At 44.7% G+C, this 18,105-nt stretch overlaps 1 protein-coding gene across 3 annotated transcripts; it reads left to right on the top strand.

Moving 5' to 3' along the window:
* Nucleotides 1–1,473: 1,473 nt before the first annotated feature.
* On the top strand, nucleotides 1,474–16,972 carry slc2a5 (solute carrier family 2 member 5). 3 transcript variants are annotated; one of them, XM_020507037.2, is made up of 13 exons: nucleotides 1,476–1,606; nucleotides 3,278–3,398; nucleotides 4,759–4,857; nucleotides 5,107–5,267; nucleotides 5,453–5,577; nucleotides 6,101–6,253; nucleotides 6,709–6,834; nucleotides 7,092–7,279; nucleotides 8,231–8,341; nucleotides 8,638–8,739; nucleotides 10,185–10,260; nucleotides 11,346–11,473; nucleotides 16,598–16,972. In XM_020507037.2, exons 2-13 carry the CDS (start codon nucleotides 3,357–3,359, stop codon nucleotides 16,820–16,822), a joined length of 1,536 nt encoding a protein of 511 aa, XP_020362626.1. In that variant the 5' UTR covers nucleotides 1,476–1,606; nucleotides 3,278–3,356; the 3' UTR covers nucleotides 16,823–16,972. The 3 variants fall into 3 exon arrangements, with proteins under 3 accessions (XP_020362629.1, XP_020362626.1, XP_031650653.1); XM_031794793.1 differs by lacking the exon at nucleotides 1,476–1,606 and adding an exon at nucleotides 2,989–3,051; XM_020507040.2 differs by lacking the exon at nucleotides 3,278–3,398 and having other exon boundaries at nucleotides 1,474–1,606.
* Nucleotides 16,973–18,105: the final 1,133 nt, after the last annotated feature.

Raw genomic sequence — 18,105 nt, 5'->3', positions numbered from 1 at the left:
GAATGTTTCAGATGAACTACATGTTCACTCATTAGATGGTTCTCCAAACTCTCTCGAAGAATGTTTCAGATGAACTACATGTTCACTCATTAGATGGTTCTCCAAACTCTCTCAAAGAATGTTTCAGATGAACTACATGTTCACTCATTAGATGGTTCTCCAAACTCTCTTTAAGAATGTTTCAGATGAACTACATGTTCACTCATTAGATGGTTCTCCAAACTCTCTCGAAGAATGTTTCAGATGAACTACATGTTCACTCATTAGATGGTTCTCCAAACTCTCTCAAAGAATGTTTCAGATGAACTACATGTTCACTCATTAGATGGTTCTCCAAACTCTCTTTAAGAATGTTTCAGATGAACTACATGTTCACTCATTAGATGGTTCTCCAAACTCTCTCAAAGAATGTTTCAGATGAACTACATGTTCACTCATTAGATGGTTCTCCAAACTCTCTCGAAGAATGTTTCAGATGAACTACATGTTCACTCATTAGATGGTTCTCCAAACTCTCTTTAAGAATGTTTCAGATGAACTACCTGTTCACTCATTAGATGGTTCTCCAAACTCTCTCGAAGAATGTTTCAGATGAACTACATGTTCACTCATTAGATGGTTCTCCAAACGAACGTAGATTTGATGTTTAAATAACATATAAGATGATCTGGTTAAGAAGCTAAGATTTAAAGTTGTTCTTTTTCTACTGAAACAGATGGTGCCTTTCTCTGAGCGGTAGGAAGCAGATTATTCAGTCAACCTTTTTATCTGTTGTTGATTACGATGATATTATTCATCAAAGTGCAGCTGCTAAAACTCTTGAACCTTTGGATGCCATCTCCCATAATGCCCTTTTGTTTTGTTACAGGTGACAGTTTTGATACTCACCACTGTATCCTGTATCAAAAGGTTGGCTGGACTTGGCTAAAGATCCATAGATCTCTACATTACTCTAATCTAAATTTGCTGTTGCAGTATAGACACCGAAATTGCCGAATCCGTTCACAGGATTGGTTAAGTCTTGAGGTTCCTAGGGTCTCCACCGAGCGAGGTAAATCTGCTTTTTAATACACTTTATTGGCTGGAACAAAATAAAAATAAAAATGTTTTTATCTTGATGGTCTGGTGCCGTTCGGGCAATTGAAAGTATTTATTGGTGTCACGAACCTTGCCGAAGACGGTGCCTCTTCCTGTTCGGGCGGTGCTCGGCGGTCGTCGTCGCCGGCCTATTAGCTGCCATCGATTCCCTTTCCGTTTGTTTTTGGTTATTGGGTAATTGGGTACACCTGTTTTGTATTAGGGTTTGTTTGTAGGGTATTTAAGGGCACTAGGCCCGCTGGGTATTTGTGCGGGCTTGTTTGTGTTACTCTGTGTTTGATGGTGTGAGTTATTCGTACATTTATTCTCCGGACTATTTTGTCCTGTTGTTTGGACCGGCAACTTATTATACGCCCTGTGTGTTGGCGTGACTGTTTTGTTGCGCTGGGGAATAAATTTGAAAGAAAGACTGAACCCTGCTCTCTGCGCCTGATTCCACCCACCACCACTCCTAGTTGATCGTAACAATTGGGGACGTATTTGTGGAGGAATGTATCTGTTTTTCTGGGTGAGTTGTGATGTGTTATTTGTGCTTCCCATGACTGTGTTTTTGTATTTTAATGTGTATTTACAAGGCATTCAGAAAGTATTCAGGCCCGATCTGTCACGACTTCCGCGGAAGTTGGCTCCCCTGCCTGTTCGGGCCGTGCTCGGCGGTAGTCGTCACCGTCCTACTAGCCGCTACCGAACCCTTTTTCGTTTGTCTGTTGGTTTTGTCTTATTAGTTTCACCTGTGTGTATTTTGTTTTCTATACTGGACACCCTGTGGTTTTGGGTTGTCTGGTATAGTGTCCTGCGCCCTGTATTGTACTGGGCTGTTTGGTGTGCAATAGTAAAGCACTTTACTCCGTTACTCTCTCTCTGCGTCTGATTCCTGCACATACACCTAGTCCCGCGTGACACAACCACACACATACTATTTTTCAGCCAATAAATTCAGATTAGTTTATTTTATTATCTCGCATTATCAAAGCCCAACACCATTCAGCGTGCAACATAGTACCACAACAATGCACCATGGTACATTCAGCGTGCAACACAGTACCACCACAATGCACCATGGTACATTCAGCGTGCAACACAGTACCACCACAATGCACCATGGTACATACAGTGCCTTCAGTATTCATATTCCTCGGCTGCCGGGCTGCTTGACTTATTTCACATTTTGTAATGTTACAGCCTGAATTCAAAATGAATTCAATATTTATTTTTCTCACCCGTTTACACACAATACCCCCATTATGACAAAGTGACAACATGTTTTTAGAAATGTTCTCAAATGTATTGAAAATGAAATGTAGAAATATCTCATTTACATATGTATTCACACAATACATGTTAGAATCACCTTTGACCTTTGTGTTTACAGCTGTGAGGGGTTTCTGGCTAAAGTCTAAGAGCTTTCCACACCTGGATTATAAATTGACTGCGAATCATTGCTAGACAGCCATTTCCAAGTCTTGCCACAGATTTTCAAGCTGATTTTTAAATCAAAACTGTAACTAGGTAACTAAGCAACTCCAGTGTATATTTGTCCTTGTGTTTTAGGTTATTGTTCTGCAGAAATGTGAATTTCAAGTCAAATCCAAATAAAATGTGATTTGTCACATATAAAGGTACCTTGTCACAACAATGGATTGGCTCAAACGCATTAAGAAGGAAAGAAATTCCACAAATTCACTTTTAACAAGGCACACTTGTTAATTTAAATGCATTCCAGGTCACTACCTCATGAAGCTGGTTGAGAGAAAGCCAAGCATGTGCAAAGCTGTCATCAAGGCAAAGGGTGGCTACTTTGAAGAATCTCAAATATATAAATATATTTGGATTTGTTTAACACTTTTTTTGGTTACTACATGATTCCATATGTGATGTGCTGTTTCATAGTTTTGATGTCTTCGCTGTTATTCTACCAAGTCACAACACAACTGACTGGCTCAAACGCATCAAGTAAGAAATTCCCAAAAAAGTAACTTTTAACAAGGCACACTCTACCGTCTGATCCTCTGATTGGTTGTAACAGCAACATCATGTGAAACAAAGTGAAGAGGTGTGAACCCTTTCTGGAGACACCTTAACATGCCATAAAGGCAACAAAACACTGCGTTTGAAGTATTTACAGCAGGGGGTAGTAAACTCTAATCTACCGTCTGATCCTCTGATCTAATGTCCAAAGTACATCTGTGGAGCCGTCAGGGCAGCGCTGGTCTGCTCTCTGTGACTGAGAGGGGACAATAGAAACCAAGTTCAGAGCCATGGAAGAAGACAATTTGGGGAAACCTTTAGAGAGGAGAGGGGTGAGAAAATGACTTTACATTGATGAACATCCCAGCTGTATACTTTGTTGGATTTTTGAATAGTTTAAAAAACTATTTGTATTATACTTAGCACATGGATAGTATGTTACTAAATAGGAAACAACTACTGCATGAAGTGTTAGCAATAAGGTAGAAAATGTGTGGTTATTTGCAGATTGTGCTAAATTCCTACAGTATCATGTTTTATTAAGGTATGACCCAGGTGCAGACAGTGTTGAAGAAACAAAAGCTTATTCTTTAAACAGGGGCAGGCAAATGACAGGTCAAAGGCAGGCAGGGGGCAATAATTCAGAGTAGTGGGGCGAAGGTACAGGCAAGCTCAGGGTCAGGGCAGGCAGGGGGCAATAATTCAGAGTAGAGGGGCGAAGGTACAGGACGACAGGCAAGCTCAGGGTCAGGGCAGGCAGGGGGCAATAATTCAGAGTAGAGGGGCGAAGGTACAGGACGACAGGCAAGCTCAGGGTCAGGGCAGGCAGGGGGCAATAATTCAGAGTAGAGGGGCGAAGGTACAGGACGACAGGCAAGCTCAGGGTCAGGGCAGGCAGGGGGCAATAATTCAGAGTAGTGGGGGGCGAAGGTACAGGACGACAGGCAGGCTCAGGGTCAGTGCAGGCAGGGGTCGTGATCCAGAGTAGTGGGGCGAAGGTACAGAACGGCAGGCTCAGGGCAATAATTCAGAGTAGTGGGGGGCGAAGGTACAGGACGACAGGCAGTCTCAGGCTCAGGGCAGGCAGGCTCAGGGCAGGCAGGCTCAGGGCAGGCAGGCAGGGGTCAATAATTTCGAGTAGTGGGGGGCGAAGGTACAGGACGACAGGCAGGGTCAGGGCAGGCAGGGGGCAATAATTCAGAGAGGGTGTAAGGCACCGGAACAGCAGGCGGGGTCAGGTCAGGCAGAGGTCGTGATCCAGAGTAGTGGGGCAAAGGTACAGAACGGCAGGCAGGCTCAGGGCAGGCAGGCAGGCTCAGGGCAGGCAGGCAGGCTCAGGGCAGGCAGGCAGGCTCAGGGCAGGCAGGCAGGCTCAGGGCAGGCAGGCAGGCTCGGGGCGGGTCGGGGCAGGCAGGGTCAGGTCAGGCAGAGGTCGGTGATCCAGAGTAGTGGGGTAAAGGTACAGAACGGCACGGTCAGGTCGGGAAAGGTCAAAACCGTGAGCAGCAAGGGAAACCGCTGGTAGGTTTGAACGAACAAAGCGAAGTGGCACAGACAGACAGAAAACACAGGTATAAGTACCCAGGGGATAATGAGGAAGATGGGCGACACCTGGAAGGGGGGTGGAGACAAGCACAAAGACAGGTGAAACAGATCAGGGCGTGACACTATGTTCTCCTTTTTACGCGACAGAAGCTGACTGTTGTCCTGATGTTGGCTACCCTCATATCTGCCTTTGGATCATCCTTCCAGTATGGATACAACGTGGCTGTGATCAACTCTCCATCGCAGGTAATTTATACCACACTGAATTTATCTGAAGTATATAAAATACAAATAAATGAAATAATACATTAATTTCAATACAATCTATTTCCCTTAATAAACTGCACTGAAACTTCACATTTCTACCTATTGTATTTGGGCTAAATTGAATTGAATTGTTGTGTTGACACAAAAAAAAAGAGGTATTTTGACCTTTAATGGGAACTTCCTGTATAAAATACAAGTGAAATACAATAAAAATGTGTCTTTGTCCAGTTCATACAACAGTTCTACAACACTACCTACGTGGAGCGTTACGGTGGACCTATGGAGGACAGCTTCCTCACCTTGCTGTGGTCTCTGTCTGTCTCCATGTTCCCCCTGGGAGGGTTGTTTGGCTCACTGATGGTGGCCCCGCTTGTCAACAAACTAGGAAGGTAATGACCCAGTTGGTTATTAAAGATGCATTAACTGTCTATACATCCAAATAATAAGTTATCCGTTTATAAAAGTTAAAATACAACTGGAATAGGCTTGTAAATGTTCAGAAAACATACATACTGGCTTTGATCATCATGAAATACTATTTATGTTTATCTCTAATGAAAAATTTGTCTGACAGGAAAGGCACCCTCCTCTTCAATAACATCTTCTCCGTTGTTCCTGCTGTGATGATGGGAGTGAGCGAGATCGCTAAGTCATATGAGATCATCATCGTGGCTAGGATTATAGTGGGGATCTGCGCAGGTCAGCAAAAAAAAAAAAAAACTCTATCACACTAATTTTGATCACGTTTAATGGACAGAAATGTTTGTATATCTTATCTCATTTAATATTTTCTTATCTTTCCAATGTTTATTCAAGAACAACATATACTTCAAATTCGTAGCTATATGTATATGAACTGTCAGTTTCTGATTAAATTTGATTCATAACGGCAGTCTCACGAGGCTCTCGAGTGGCACAGCTGTCTAAGGCACTACATCTCAGTGTTAGATGCGTCACTCCAGACCCTGGTTCGATCTCGGGCTGTATCACAACTGGCAGTGATTGGGAGTCCCGTAGGGTGGTGCACAATTGTCTGGGTTAGGGGAGGGTTTGGCTGGGGGCAGGCTGTCATTGTAAAATAAGAATTTGTTCTTAACTGACTTTCCTAGTTAGATAAAGGTTCAATAAAAACATTACCTTATTTATTGATCAGATGCAATCAGATGCTAATTGAAATGCAGCCTGTAGCCTGATGTATTCGCTGTCGTCACCCCTCCTCTAGGTCTTTCGTCCAACGTGGTACCTATGTACCTGGGTGAACTCTCTCCGAAGAACCTGAGAGGAGCGATCGGCGTCGTGCCTCAGCTCTTCATCACCATCGGGATCCTCAGTGCACAGGTGTTAGGCATCAGGAGCATTCTGGGAAACAACACAGGTAGGGCAGCCTCGAGCAGAGGTTGCACAAAATGTTCTGGTACACAACGCCACATTGATATCAGGGGATTTCTGGGGGACCGCGACTAATTGAAAAGTCACGTTTTTAATGTCACACGGGCCTAACCAACACCACCCAACCCAACCCAGAGTTTGGGAAACGCTAGAGGTTAGAGAGGTTGACCTGTAGCTGGATTGTCTGTGGCTCAGTAAGGTGGGGCAGCAGCGTAGCCTAGTGGTTAGAGCGTTGGACTAGGAACCGGAAGGTTGCAAGTTCAAACCCCTGAGCTGACAAGGTACAAATCTGTCGTTCTGCCCCTGAACAGGCAGTTAACCCACTGTTCCTAGGCCGTCATTGTAAATAAGAATTTGTTCTTAACTGACTTGCCTGGTTAAATAAAGGTAAAAAATATATTTATTTTTTAAAAAGGTGTGTGTGTCCTGTCCTCTCCCCAGGCTGGCCTCTCATGCTGGGTCTAACAGGTATCCCTGCCTTGGTAGAGCTGTTGCTACTACCGTTCTTCCCAGAGAGCCCCAGGTACATGCTGATCCAGAGAGGAGACGACAAGACCGCCCGGAGAGGTAATTTCACGACCTCTGCCAATTTTCACAGACACAGAGAGAGAGATAGAGAGAGAGGTAGCGAGAAAGCGAGGTGGCGAGAGAGAGAAAGATAGACAGATAGAAGCGGCAAGGTAGCGTTGGGCCATTTACCAAAATGTCGCTGATTGGAATCCCCAAGTTGACTAGGTGAAAGGGGGGGGGGGGTAGATACATAATGCTTGGTTGGTTGATAGACTGACTGATTGATGAGGAGGTTGTGCGTTCCTTTCCCTCAGCGCTGCAGCGTCTACGAGGCTGGGAGGATGTGGACAGAGAGATGGATGAGATGAGACTGGAGCACCAATCAGAACAAGCCGAGGGCCGCCTGTCCGTCCTCAACCTCCTGTCCCTCCGCTCCCTGCGCTGGCAGCTCATCTCCATCGTAGCCATGAACATGGGTCAACAGCTGTCTGGGATCAACGCGGTAAAACATGCGTATGAGACCAGAAGACCTGAGCTAATGGTTTTAGATCAGCGGGCTAACACAGTCAAATGTGTACGAACATGAGCAGCTGTCTGGGGATCAATGAGGTAAGGTGTAACCATAGAGATGTACAGAGAACTCTAGTGGCCAAAAGCCTGTTTTAGCATGGGCAGCGCCATTCAGGACTTTCACCATTTTGAAGTAGTCAATTGGGTGGGACAGCCTATTGTTTAAGGATCACATAATTCCATCCAGGACATCAGGAGGGATCAGCCAATTATTTATACTTGTGAGAAAACATTTCATAACTGCAGGTGGCAGTAAATCACCAGCCTTGGCTTCATACCTGTTCAAACACCCTCCAGATGACTGTATGAACCCTTTCAGTTTGTTTACCAACTCAGAAGTAGAAAATGGGACTACTTCAAAATGGAGCTGGCCTCGATGGCGTTATATGCGCTCTCACAGACACCCTAATGGGACAGATGCAACGATGCAATCTCTATACTATCTCTATGTGTGTAACCATCTGGGATTCAAACCCAGGTTTCCTGAGTACCTCAAGACAGTGTTATCCCGCTGAGCTAATGCTAAGGTAAGCTACCGCAAGAGAGCTAACGCAAGTCTTCAGTTCCTGGGGACAAGTTTATTCCTCACACAAGCTTGGACCCCTGAAACATCTGCGTTACTGATCCACTATTGTTGAATATTATATGGATCTGATGACCCTCTAGTGGGAGAAATCATTATTTTGAGCAAGGGTTGCAAAATTCCAGCTACTTTCCATAAATCCTGGATGGAAGATTCCCTGAACTGGGAGGGAATAAGCCAGGAATCTGGAATCCTACAGCCGGGATTTTTGGAAAACCTGGGAATCTCGGTAAAGTTCCCAGAACCCAAATTTTGCCATTAAATTATCTGAAGCTAGAACCCTGTCTCTCCTCTCCTTAGATATACTACTATGCTGACAGTATCTACAGCTCAGCGGGAGTCCCGGAGAGTGACATTCAGTACGTCACAGTTGGAACTGGGGCTGTCAACGTCTTCATGACCATCACCGCGGTACGAAATGCCCTCTCTCCAGTCTACAACACTGTACTGAAGGGCTCAGTTCAATTGAACACACATTTTAACGTACTGTAGAAACTTAAAGCTGGGTTTACACAGGCAGCCCAGTTCTGATCTTTTGCCCAAATATTGACAAAAGAGCTGATCTGATTGGCCAAAAGACTAATTTGTGGGAAAAGATCAGAATTGGGCTGCCTGTGTAATGCAGCCATAGACTCACAAGTAAATGCTTCCAGTTTTCAGGAGTCACCTTCGACCTTTCCTTCATGTTTGTGACTGTGGTTCAACAGGTGTTCATTGTGGAGGCCGCAGGCAGGAGGCTGCTCCTCCTCATTGGGTTTGGGATCTGCTGTGTGTCCTGTGCTCTCCTCACTGTGGCCCTCACCTTCCAGGTAAGCCACACTGCACCCAAATCACACCCCTTTCCCTTCATAGTGCCCTACTTTGGACCAAAGCCATCGGGTCTGGTCCAAAGTAGTGCACACTATGATCAATAGTATTGCACTAGGCATATATAGTAAATCTGTTGTTGTTAGAGACATACTACAATAACTGCAACTCTCATAACACCAGCCAAACACTACAAGCTAAAACTACAACTCTCATAACACCAGCCAAACACTACAAGCTAAAACTACAACTCCCATAACACCAGCCAAACACTACAAGCTAAAACTACAACTCCCATAACACCAGCCAAACACTACAAGCTAAAACTACAACTCCCATAACACCAGCCAAACACTACAAGCTTGAACAACTCCCATAACACCAGACAAACACTACAATCTAGAACGTCAACTCCCATAACACCAGCCAAACACTACACCAGCAAAACACTACAAGCTTGAACAACTCCCATAACACCAGACAAACGCTACAAGCTATAACTACAACTCTCATAACGCCAGCCAAACACTACACCAGCAAAACACTACAAGCAAAAACTACAAATCCCATAACACCAGACAAACACTACACCAGCCAAACACTACAAGCTTGAACAACTCCCATAACATCAGACAAACTCTACAATCTAAAACTTCAACTCCCATAACACCAGCCAAACACGATAAGTTATAACTACAACTCCCATAACACCAGCCAAACACAACAACAGCCAAACACCACAAGCTAAAACTCCAACTCCCAGAACACCAGCCAAACACCACAAGCTAAAACTCCAACTCCCAGAACACCAGCCAAACACCACAAGCTAAAACTACAACTCCCATAACACCAGACAAACACAACAGCCAAACACAACAAGCTAAAACTACAACTCAATATCCCCTAAAGCCTTTAGTGTAAATGCTTTATTGCACCTGCAGTTAATACTGGTAACGTGATACAAAGTTTGCAGGATTATAGTCTCATAAATCAGGTATCCACCAGTTGGCACAGGACCAGACTGAGCTGAGGGCCTAAGACTTCAACCCTGGGAGCAGTGGTGGTGGTGGGGGGGGGGGGGGGGTCTACTGGGGATGGGATTTAGAGAGACATAAAGAGACATAGAGAGATGTAGAGAGATGTAGAGAGATGTAGAGTTATATAGAGTTATATAGAGTTATATAGAGTTATGTGGAGAGATGTGGAGAGATGTGGAGAGATGTGGAGAGATGTGGAGAGATGTGGAGAGATGTGGAGAGATGTGGAGAGATATTGAGTTATATTGACATATAGAGAGACATATAGAGAGACATATAGAGAGACATATATAGAGTTATAGAGATATAGAGAGTTATATAGAGAGATATAGAGAGAGAGAGAACGAGGAAGTGAACAACTGTAAATACAGCGGGTTTATGATAACAGACCCAGTTTTGTTGACACACAGGAGAGTACGGAGTGGATGCCCTACGTCAGCATCGCCTGTGTCATCGTCTATGTTGTTGGACACGCGGTCGGACCCAGTAAGTCAACCTCTTGTGTGGTCAGACACACTGTAATGGTTTGAATATTCAATTGCCTTTTAAATATGCGATAGGCCGTATAATAATGTGTCAAAAACAACATGACATAACAACATGACCAGAACATGACATAAGGTCAGGTTCTGGTGCATATAGAATACATACCATCTATACGGTAGCATTAGTCAATTAATTAGTCAATTAGTCATAGACTACATGTCTGTTCCCATAAGTCCTATTCCCAGTGAGTACAGAGATGATGTTGCTCTAACATAGACCTGTCACTAGTCTCTAACGTAGACCTGTCACTAGTCTCTAACGTAGACCTGTCACTAGTCTCTAACGTAGACCTGTCACTAGTCTCTAACAATAGACCTGTCACTAGTTTCTAACGTAGACCTGTCACTAGTCTCTAACGTAGACCTGTCACTAGTCTCTAACGTAGACCTGTCACTAGTCTCTAACGTAGACCTGTCACTAGTCTCTAACGTAGACCTGTCACTAGTCTCTAACGTAGACCTGTCACTAGTCTCTAACGTAGACCTGTCACTAGTCTCTAACGTAGACCTGTCACTAGTCTCTAACGTAGACCTGTCACTAGTCTCTAACGTAGACCTGGTACTAGTCTCTAACGTAGACCTGGTACTAGTCTCTAACGTAGACCTGGTACTAGTCTCTAACGTAGACCTGTCACTAGTCTCTAACGTAGACCTGTCACTAGTCTCTAACGTAGACGTCTCACTAGTCTTGGAATCCTGACCCTAGGCAACAGCAGGGACTATGGTCTGTTTCCTCTTTACAAATCACGAGGCAGACATGCCAGAACATCGTGATTGGAAACCAAAGTTTGCGGGTGAAACCTTTGCATTAGTTTTATTGAAGGTAGTTGATGCAAACTAGCCACTTCAGAAATACACTCATTAAAAATCATCTCCGTAATCTCTATTTTGTGTTTGGGGTATGAAGAAGCAGATAAGGCAGTGACGTACTTCCTCAATGCCAAACTGACGTTCTGTTTCGTACAAACGTGTTAAGCCGGAACATTGCAACATTGTGGATGTCTAACCTCTGACCTCTGTCTCAAGGTACTATTCCCTACGTGGTGACCACAGAGATGTTCCGCCAGTCCTCCAGACCAGCAGCCTTCATGGTGGCAGGGTCGATCCACTGGCTGTCCAACTTCACTGTGGGACTGGTGTTCCCCTTCATGGAGGTCAGTTCTCCAAGCCGGAAAGATGCCATTTTGATGTCAACAAAGAGAGATTCTGGATATATTTTTCATAGTAAAAATCTAATCAAATCAAATCAAAACAAGTCATGTTGATGCCAACAAAGAGAGATTCTGGATATTTTGTATATACACTGCAAAAAAACATTAAGGGAACACTAAAATAACACATCCTAGATCTGAATGAATGAAATATTATTATTAAATACTTTTTTCTTTACATAGTTGAATGTGCTGACAACAAAATCACACAAAAATGATCAATGGAAATCAAATGTATCAACCCGTGGAGGTCTGGATTTGGAGTCACACTCAAAATTAAAGTGGAAAACTATACTACAGGCTGATCCAACTTTGATGTAATGTCCTTAAAACAAGTCAAAATGAGGCTCAGTAGTGTGTGTGGCCTCCACGTGCCTGTATGACCTCCTTACAATGCCTGGGCATGCTCCTGATGAGGTGGCGGATGGTCTCCTGAGGGATCTCCTCCCAGACCTGGACTAAAGCATCCGCCAACTCCTGGACACTCTGTGGTGCAACGTGGCGTTGGTGGATGGAGCGAGATATGATGTGCTCAATTGGATTCAGGTCTCGGGAACGGGCGGGCCAGTCCATAGCATCAATGCCTTCCTCTTGCAGGAACTGCTGACACACTCCAGCCACATGAGGTCTAGCATTGTCTTGCATTAGGAGGAACCCAGGGCCAACAGCACCAGCATATGGTCTCACAAGGGGTCTGAGGATCTCATCTCGGTACCTAATGGCAGTCAGGCTACCTCTGGCGAGCACACGGAGGGCTGTGCGGCCCCCCAAAGAAATGCCACCCCACACCATGACTGACCCACCGCCAAACCGGTCATGCTGGAGGATGTTGCAGGCAGCAGAACGTTCTCCACGGCGTCTCCAGACTCTGTCACATCTGTCACATGTGCTCAGTGTGAACCTGCTTTCATCTGTGAAGAGCACAGGGCGCCAGTGGCGAATTTGCCAATCTTGGTGTTTTTTGGCAAATGTCAAACGTCCTTCACGGTGTTGGGCTGTAAGCACAACCCCCACCTGTGGACGTCGGGCCCTCATACCACCCTCATGGAGTCTGTTTCTGACCATTTGAGCAGACACATGCACATTTGTGGCCTGCTGGAGGTCATTTTGCAGGGCTCTGGCAGTGCTCCTCCTGCTCCTCCTTGCACAAAGGTGGAGGTAGCGGTCCTGCTGCTGGGTTGTTGCCCTCCTACGGCCTCCTCCACGTCTCCTGATGTACTGGCCTGTCTCCTGGTAGTGCCTCCATGCACTGGACACTACGCTGACAGACACAGCAAACCTTCTTGCCACAGCTCTCATTGATGTGCCATCCTGGATGAGCTGCACTACCTGAGCCACTTGTGTGGGTTGTAGAATCCGTCTCATGCTACCACTAGAGTGAAAGCACAGCCAGCATTCAAAAGTGACCAAAACATCAGCCAGGAAGCATAGGAACTGAGAAGTGGTCTGTGGTCACCACTTGCAGAACCACTCCTTTATTGGGGTTGTCTTGCTAATTGCCTATAATTTCCACCTGTTGTCTATTCCATTTGTACAACAGCATGTGAAATGTATTGTCAATCAGTGTTGCTTCCTAAGTGGACAGTTTGATTTCACAGAAGTGTGATTGACTTGGAGTTACATTGTGTTGTGTTCCCTTTATTTTTTTGAGCAGTATATATATATATATATATATATATCCATAAGAGTCTCGGTAGTGTTTATGGACCATTTGTATTTGTATGCATTTCTATTTATTATGGATCCCCAGTAGCTGCTGTCTCTTCCTGGCGTCCAGCAAAAATTAAGGCAGTAATATACATTATAATACAATTTTTAAACATTCAAATACATTTTACAACAGATTTCACAATACATTAAGTGTGTTCCCTCAGCTCACTACTCTATTAATACACACTATCCGGGTGTGCGCGTGTGTGTTATGTCAATACATACAGGAGTCAACCTCTTATGTTTCACCTAGTCGTGGCTGAACGACGACATTCATAACATACAGCTAGCTGGCGGGTTATACACTCTATCGGTAGGATAGAACAGCAGCCTCTGGTAAGACAAGGGGTGTGGTCTATGTATATTTGTAAACAACAGCTATCTACAACGATATCTAAGGAAGTCTCAAGGTTTTGCTCGCCTGAGGTGGAGAATATCATGATAAGCTGTAGACCACACTATCTACCTAGAGATTTTTCGTAGCTGTCTACATACCACCACAGACCGATGCTGGCACTGAAACCGCACTCAATGAGCTGTATTCCGCCATAAGCAAACAGGAAAACGCTCATCCAGAGGCGGCGCTCCTAGTGGCCGGGGACTTTAATACAGGAAAACTTAAATCAGTTTTACCTCAATTCTATCAGCATGTTAAATGTGCAACCAGAGGGGGAAAAAACCTCTAGACCACCTTTACTCCACACACAGAGATGTGTACAAAGCTCTCCCTCACCCTCCATTTGGCAAATCTGACCATAATTCTATCCTCCTGATTCCTGCTTACAAGCTAAAATTAAAGCAGGAAGCACCAGTGATTCTGTCTGAGTACACCACATCACTCATTGGCTTCATCAATAAGTGCATTGATGACGTCGTCCCCACAGTGACCGTACGTACATACCCCAACCAGAAGCCATGGACTACAGGCAACATTGGCGCTGAGCTAAAGGATAGAGCTGTCGCTTTCAAGGACTCTAACCTGGAAGCTTATAAGAAATCCCGCTATGCCCTCTGGCGAACCATCAAACAAGCAAAGCATCAATACAGGATTAAGATCGAATCATAGTTCACCGGCTCTGACGCTCGTCGGATGTGGCAGGGCTTGCAAACCATTACAGACTACAAAGGGAAGCACAGCCGAGAGCTGCCCAGTGACACGAGCCTACCAGACGAGCTAAATAACTTCTATGCTCGCTTCGAGGCAAGTAACACTGAAACATGCATGAGAGCATTAGCTGTTCCGGATGACTGTGTGATCACGCTCTCTGCAGCCGATGTGAGTAAGACCTTTAAACAGGTTAACATTCACAAGGCCGCAGGGCCAGATGGATTACCAGGACATGTACTCCGAGCATGCGCTATCTTCAATGACATTTTCAACCTCTCCCTGTCTGAGTCTGTAATACCAACATGTTTCAAGCAGACCACCATAGTCCCTGTGCCCAAGAACACTAAGGTAACCTGCCTAATTACTACCGACCCGTAGCACTCACATCTGTAATACATTTTTTGCACTATTGGCTAGAACCTGTAAGTATGCATTTCACTGTAAGTTATACCTGTTGTATTCAGCGCACGTGACAAATAAACTTTGATTTGATTTGTAGCCATGAAAGGCTTTGAAAGCACCATTATCCCAGAAACCCTAGACCCACTCCAATTTGCATACCGCCCCAACAGATCCACAGTTGATGCAATCTCTATTGCAGTCCACACTGCCCTTTCACACCTGGACAAAAGGAGCACCAATGTGAGAATGCTATTCCTTAACAACAGCTCAGCGTTCAACACCATAGTGCCCTCAAAAGCTCATCGCTAAGCTAAGTGTTGCAGTGATTTCACACTCTGTAGTAGTTGACGTGTATAGTGTTTAGTCATCCACATACATAGACACACAGGCTTTACTCAGAATCAGTTGTCATGACGTTGCCCTGTTGGGTGAGGTTTATGACCCTCCCATAAATACCTTTCACCCTTTTCTCTCCACTCTACAGAATGGACTCTTGGAAAGCCCTTCGTTAACATAGAAAGAGAATGGTAACATCAAAAGGTTGGGGAAAGGAACAATATTTCTGTAATCCAACCAGTTGGAAGTGTCCGTTGGTACTTAAAGAATATGATGTCAGATCAGTTGGTGTCTGGGACATTATATCTGATGATAGGACGACATAATATGATGTCAGATCAGTTGGTGTCTGGGACATTATATCTGATGATAGGACGACATAATATGATGTCAGATCAGTTGGTGTCTGGGACATTATATCTGATGATAGGATGACATAATATGATGTCAGATCAGTTGGTGTCTGGGACATTATATCTGATGATAGGACGACAGATTCACATGGAATTATTGTGAAATTTAAACGTTTAAATATGAAACAATTTGTGAAAAGATTAAATGTAATTTTTGATTCTAAATGAGAGTTGTTTTCATAAGTAAACTATGCTCACTCAGTGGCCACGCCCAAGTGAACAGACATTGGTTGAGAACTATGAAACACGCCCTTCTCTCCCCCAATACAAAAGCCCGTCGACGGAAGTCAACCTCATGTTCCTGACGATGTGAACATCATCTGGAACCTATCTCTCTTTACACCCACCCACTCACCTACCTATCTCTCTTTACACCCACCCACTCACCTACCTATCTCTCTTTACACCCACCCACTCACCTACCTATCTCTCTTTACACCCACCCACTCACCTACCTATCTCTCTTTACACCCACCCACCCACCTACCTATCTCTCTTTACACCCACCCACCCACCTATCTCTTGACCTCTACCTCTATATCTCTACTTCGACCTCTACCTCTACCTATCTCTCTCTACCTCTACCTATCTCTCTCTCCCTCTATCTATGTCTCTACCTTTACCTATCTCTCTACCTCTACCTATCTCTCTCTCTACCTGTCTCTGCCTCTCTCTCTACCTATCTCTCTACCTCTACCTACCTATCGGTCTACCTTTATCTCTTTACCTCTGCCTCTCTCTCTACCTCTACCTATCTCTCTACCTCTACCTCTGTCTCTACCTCTACCTCTGTCTCTACCTCTACCTATCTCTCTACCTCTACCTCTGTCTCTACCTCTACCTATCGCTCTACCTCTACCTCTGTCTCTACCTCTACCTCTGTCTCTACCTCTACCTATCGCTCTACCTCTACCTCTGTCTCTACCTCTACCTATCGCTCTACCTCTACCTCTGTCTCCAAAGAGACCCGAGCACCAATAGTTTCATCATCAGTACAGTACCGTAGAGTATATACGCTGTCATGTCCAGAAGTTGTGTGTGACCTGAATGTCTTCCTCTTTCTGTCTGTGTTTCTACATATCTATCTCTGCCCTCCAGAGTGGCCTGGGCTCCAACAGCTTCATCATCTTCTGCTTCGTCTGCTTGGCGACACTGTTCTACATCTGGCTGATCGTCCCGGAGACCAAGAACAAGACCTTCCTGGAGATCAGTCAGATGTTCGCTGACAGGAACCAGGTGGAGATACAGGTGGGAAATGCTCCGTTGAAACCAGAGACCGGAGACGGCAGGGAAGGCGATGCATTCAAGGTCACTGCCTTCTAAGGAGGAGGATTGAGGCCGTTTATTTAAGGACTCTGTTTGAGAGAAGAAATGAGAAGAACAAGAAAAACAGGTTGTTCTATTTAAAGGTTGACAGACTGGACTGGAACCACTTGGTGTCATTTGTATTTATTAAATTATACGCCCAATGCAGACGTTATGTCAATACCAAATCATTTCTGGGCAACAGAAACAGCAATGAATCCCTTTGAAAGAGGCCTGTGTCAAAGTTGACTACAAAGTGTAAACGGGATAATTTTGGTCATTAAAGTCAGTCTCATCTAAAATGGAGTTCATATCAAATCACATTCACATGGTTAGCAGATGCTAATGCAATTGTAGCAAAATGCTTGTGCATCTAGTTCCGACAATGCAGTAATAACCAACGAGTAATCTAACTAAAAATTCCACAACTACCTTATACACACAAGTGTAAAGGGATAAAGAATATGTACATAAAGATATATGAATGAGTGATGGTACAGAACGGCATAGGCAAGATGCAGTAGATGGTATCGAGTACAGTATATACATATGAGATGAGTAATGTAGGGTATGTAAACATTAAGGTTTGGAACATCTGTGCATCACAACAGGAACATTAAGGTTTGGGTTTTGGTTTGACGATGTCCATTTACCCACTAACGTGGTGAACAGCTGCGGTGATTTCTCTCTATCCAATAGCATCAGTGTGGGAGTGAGGGGAGGGAGTTATGGAGAAAGGGGAGGGAGACAGGGAGGGAGTCAGGTAGGGAGGGAGTCAGTGTGGGAGGCGAGTGTAGGGAGTTATGGAGGGAGGGGAGGGAGGGAGTCAGGGAGGCAGTCATGGAGGGAGTCAGGGAGGGAGGGGAGTCAGGGAGGGCAGTCAGGGAGGGAGTTATGGAGGGAGGGAGTCATGGAGGGAGGGAGGGGAGGGAGTCAGGGAGGGAGGGGAGGGAGTCGGGGTGGAGTAAGCGAGGGAGTCGGGTGGAGTAAGCGAGGGAGTCACTGATAGCATAGACAGTGGTTTGCGCAACTAAAACAAGAAATCTGTAATATGTTTTTTAAGTTTTGCAGAGGATCTTTTAGTTGCGCAATTTTACATCTAACGAAGGTGTTTGGTACAGCATTTCTCAAGTAAAACAAATGTGTGACCTGTTTTCTTATGTAAACAAAGTCGGAGCTGCTGGGCAGGTCTGTCTCACTGTCTATACTATTGGATAGAGAGAAATCACCGCAGCTGTTCACCACATGTTAGTGGGTAAATGGACATCGTCAAACCAAAACCCAAACCTTAATGTTCCTAT

The sequence above is a fragment of the Oncorhynchus kisutch genome, linkage group LG17 (assembly GCF_002021735.2).
Source record: "Oncorhynchus kisutch isolate 150728-3 linkage group LG17, Okis_V2, whole genome shotgun sequence".
Classification (NCBI taxonomy): domain Eukaryota; kingdom Metazoa; phylum Chordata; class Actinopteri; order Salmoniformes; family Salmonidae; genus Oncorhynchus; species Oncorhynchus kisutch.
This window is presented reverse-complemented; position numbering and strand designations above follow the sequence as displayed.